This window comes from Helianthus annuus, chromosome 1, assembly GCF_002127325.2.
Source record: "Helianthus annuus cultivar XRQ/B chromosome 1, HanXRQr2.0-SUNRISE, whole genome shotgun sequence".
Lineage (NCBI taxonomy): Eukaryota > Viridiplantae > Streptophyta > Magnoliopsida > Asterales > Asteraceae > Helianthus > Helianthus annuus.
The window spans coordinates 137,829,187-137,833,764 of record NC_035433.2 but is presented as its reverse complement, the minus strand read 5'-3'; the positions used below and the strand labels follow the sequence as shown (position 1 = coordinate 137,833,764).

At 39.5% G+C, this 4,578-nt stretch overlaps 1 protein-coding gene across 1 annotated transcript; it reads left to right on the top strand.

Annotated features, from left to right (window-relative positions):
• Positions 1 to 3,340: 3,340 nt before the first annotated feature.
• Positions 3,341 to 4,578, top strand: LOC110932785 (polyubiquitin-B). The gene is made up of 2 exons (XM_035989443.1): positions 3,341 to 3,549; positions 3,674 to 4,578. Exons 1-2 carry the CDS (start codon positions 3,471 to 3,473, stop codon positions 4,576 to 4,578), a joined length of 984 nt encoding a protein of 327 aa, XP_035845336.1. The 5' UTR covers positions 3,341 to 3,470.

Below are 4,578 nucleotides of genomic sequence, written 5' to 3'. Positions count from 1 at the left end.
GACCAGATTTAACTAAAAAATCTAACTGAGTTTGGCCTAAAGGACAAAACGTGCAAGATTTTGAAACGTAAAGGACACCGCCTGTCAAGTTTTGGCCTAAAGGACAGCGCCTGAAATTTGATGTAAACATAAAGGACAAAACTTGTAATTTACTCTAATTTTTATTTTATTTTTAGTCTTTTTGTATTTTAGCTGTCTTTTTTAATCTTTTATTTAATTATTAGGGTGAAGGGAGTGGTTCTCTATTCTAAATAGGTAAACTCCCCATTCACCCAATCAAACAGTGTCACATCAATTCACCTAATTTGTTTACCTAATGCTCAAAAACGTTGGCAGTGGTTTACCTAATGGAATTTAGGTAAACTATTAAAAAAAGGGAAAATGTGTGATTGGTTGAGATCGAATGAACCCCACCACACATCCATCTCTCTCCCCTTTCCCTCCCTCTCATCGAGTCGGTAAAGGTTCACCGAGATTGGCCTTCACAATCGGTAAACCAAAGGTTGGCGGTGGCTTCTCCAATCGGTAAGGTTTTTACCGAACCCTTTACCTATTCCACTCCGTTCACCTTTAGTAATTTATTGTTTGTTTATTATTTATTATTATAATTATAATTATAACTAATTATAATTAGTAAACGAAGTATGCATTTATTTATTTATTTATGAGTTAATTGCCAAAATCGTTTCTGAGGTTTAGGCATGTTTGCCATTTCGTCCAAAATGATTTTTTTGTACCAAATGGCCCCTCATATTTGCAACTTTTTGCCATTTTCATCCAAATGCATAACTGGGTTAGAAACAACCGAGGTTTTTTTTTTTAATTTCACAAGTACAGGGTCTGAAATGTAATTTTTTTTTCAAACTTTAACTTTATATAGGAAAGATTTATATGTAAAACATATTGTAGAATTATATAAAACAATTGTGGACAAAAAATAAAATAATTAATTAATATCCATTGGCGATACTCCTTGTTCATAGCTTGAAAGCTTAAATAAGCCATGAATAGACACTGTAACTTTATAATTCAACTCGACCATATTAATAATTAACGAAAATTTGTTTACACATGCATAAATCTAACACTCGTAATGAAGATGGCTTTAGATCTAACACTCGTTACAGAGATTCTGATTCAAATCATAAAGTTTCCGCTTTAATTTCCGACGAACCGTGCGGTGGATTCAAAACATAGAGTTTCCGTTTTGATTTCCGACGAACCGTGCGGTGCCGATTCAAATCATATAGTTTCAGTTTTAAATTCTGGCGAACCGTGTAGTGTCGATGTAGGTCGTTCGACCGCACAAGTGACGACGACGACCTTTAGCAGGCGAAAATTTGTTAAACGAAGTTGGTACCCCTGTTGCAGAAACACACCAAAAATTCACAGCTTATGCAACTTTCTCTCTACAACTTCTTCATCTTTTTCTGTCTAGTAGCAAGGTACACCTTCGGGCTTTGATGCCGCACTTTGCATTTCGCACGCCGCTTGAAAGCCGCCTTTATATTTTTGACTTGCGCGCGCGTGGTGAAGCACAGAGGTTGCAAGGATCAGGTGGCTGGTGACGTGGCAGGCAGGCGCACAGGTACATGGCGCATGACCCAGGTGGGTCTGCTCGCAGTGGCCTATGACGTGGCAGACGAGCGCGTCCGCGCATGGGCATGGCCAGCTGGTCTGCGCGCACTGGCGCATGAGCACTGATGTGACGTGCGCGACGCACCAAAGTGAGCCAATACGGCGCGATTGTGTGGCGTGCTCGTATAGGTTCACAGGTGACATGGCGCACGCGCGCATGAGTAGCGCATGGAAGTGAGCCAAAGTGGCGCACGCGCGCATGAGCAAGCGCATGGAAGTGAGCCAAAACGGCGCACAAGCGCATGAGCAAGCGCATGGAAGTGAGCCAAAAAGGCGCATGCGCACATGAGTAAGCGCATGAAAGTGAGCCAAAATGGCGCACGCGCGCACGAAATTGAGCCAAGATGGCGCGCACGCACTAGTCTGTCTTGTGCGCGCGCGCATAAGCTTTCAGACATTAATGACAGAGCAGTTACATTTCAGCATTTGAAACTGACGAGTCAACGGTTTTGACTGAGAATTAAATGACGAATTAAAGTGCATTGAAGACGTTTAATACAATTTAATTCTTTCATTTAATTCGTTTTTCAGTTTCATCCCAAATGTGCAGCATAAATAGGAGGCTACCTCTGTTGCAGAAACACACCAAAAAATTCACAGCTTATGCAACTTTCTCTCTACAACTTCTTCATCTTAATCTGTCTAGTAGCAAGGTACACCTTCGGGTTTCGTCAAGTCTGGCAGTGCAACTGCTTAGGCTGTTGTATCATGGAAACAAACGAGTTCTCCTGGGAGACTCGAAATTTGTTTTAAGGGACCCGTGTCTAACACGATCATGAGCAAAGAACTACTTTATTTTCTATAATTTCGTTCTTGTTTATCTTGCATTTCAGTTGTAACCAGTATTATTATCTTACTGCTTTCCTTTTCTTGTATTGTAATTCAAGTTAATAAAGTTTTTTATTTATTTTTGTACGAACGGATTCCTACAATTACAACTTTGGTAACTTCTACAAACAAACTTGCCGATAGGCTTTATTCAAATCCAATAGCTTCCTATTCGTTCAACTCCACGCTTCCTATTCGTTCAAACCCACATACATGCGACTGCTCCCTCTATTTGAATTATACTACTCTCATGTGTCAGATATTGAGCAAGCAAGATCCCATGTCAAAGTAATTCTTGGATCGGATATCACTTGTTTACGCAGAACTTGCTAACCGCCACTGATGAACTGATCAACTAGAAGCGGATCGTCCGATGCTACTCCGGTCTGGTTCTCCATCTCAGTTTCTTTTTTTTTTTTTAAATATACAGTGTCTGTACGATCCAGTTTGATTTCCAACAAACACCAAGCCTAAATGTAAACGGTCTAATCATGTCAACATGATATTATATAAATCAATTGTAAACACTATATTATATTTTCAACCGAACATGTTATACATAACATCATGATTATTTTCATTTTTTTATGAATATTTCAGCCACGTAAAGAGATAATAAGATTATTTTTTTAAAAATCAGTATTTAAATCTAGTGGGAACACTAGAAATAAGTTGTACTTTGAAACATTTACTTACAATAAATAATCAAATCTAGTGATAAAACTAGAAACAAGTTCTAGTTTGGTTACCCAGTTGGAAAAAAGTAAAAACGAACTAAATTATTGGAAGAAATTTACTCGACACAGATGGTACAACTTTTATAACAAAATGTACAATAAAACTTTTGAGCTTCAACACACTAATCCAAGCAAAATCCTCATAATTCTGGCTCATTCTTCTATATGTCTCCCTTTTTCTAAACAATTTTCGATCATAATTTTAGCTCACTCTTCTATCTATCTCCCTTTTTCTAAACCATTTACGAGAAAAAAAGAGTAAGTGGAATGGCTTCGTTGAGGAAACCGAACGGAGACGGAGTGGATTATTTTGAAGCCGAGGAGAACGACTATGGCGTGATAAACGGTAAGGGTTCTTCCGACCATAGCTATTGCTTGAATATCTCGTTTTGGTTGATGGTTCAGTTTTTGTTTCTGGTTTGATTTCGTGCATACTTACCTCTTTGATGTTATGTTTGTGTGTCTTATAGTGATAACCGCCATCGGTAAGACCATCTCTCTTCAAGTCAAAGGTTTAGACACCATTAGCAGTATTAAATTCAAGATTGAGGCTCAGGAAGATGTTCCGTGCCGCCAGCAGAAACTGATCTTCAATGAAATGCTTCTTCAGGACGACGATATTCTTGGGAACTTCTGCATCAAGAAAGGATCCACTCTCAAACTTATGCGCAACTCAAAGGGCTTCATGCATATATTCATCAAGACCCCCGACTGCGGCCGCTGGCTAAGGCCAAGGACTTTATCTCTTGAAGTCGAACCCTCAGACACCATCGGCAGTGTGAAAACCAAGATGAAATGTGTGGTGGACGTGCTGATCTTTAATGAAATTGTCCTCGACGATACAGACACCCTTGCGGATTTGAACATTATCAACGGATCCACGCTAACAAGCATGGTTAAATACGTGATTTCTATGCAAATTTTTGTGAGTTTTAACTCTCGAAAGACCATCACTCTGTTAGTCAACCCTACAGACACCATCACCAAATTGAAATCGATGATTGAGCTTTTGGAAGGTGTTCCTGTTAACGAGCAGGTGTTAATCTTCAACAAAGTGGTTCTTAGGGATACTGGTACCCTTTCCGACTTCCACATCAACAGGAAATCGACCCTCACGCTTATGCGTAGATCAAGGAAATCAAAGGAACCCATGAAGATATTCTTCAAGACGCTCACCGGAGAGACTGTTTCAAAGATAATCAAACCCTCGGACACTGTCGACAGAATAAAAACCCTTATCCAGTATAAGGTTCAGATTCCCCATCACGAGCAGGAGTTGATCTTCAACGAAATGGTTCTCGACAACAACGGTACACTTGCTAGCTATAACATCAACAACAAATCAACACTCACAGTTATGCGTGTATCAGGGTGA

What these genes read in the sequence shown, in the direction of transcription:
- LOC110932785 (XM_035989443.1), top strand. Translation starts at nt 3,471, where the DNA reads ATGGCTTCGTTGAGGAAACCGAACGGAGACGGAGTGGATTATTTTGAA. An exon ending in CGACTATGGCGTGATAAACG is followed by an intron (nt 3,550 to 3,673) that starts GTAAGGGTTCTT and finishes TGTGTCTTATAG; the next exon opens with TGATAACCGCCATCGGTAAG.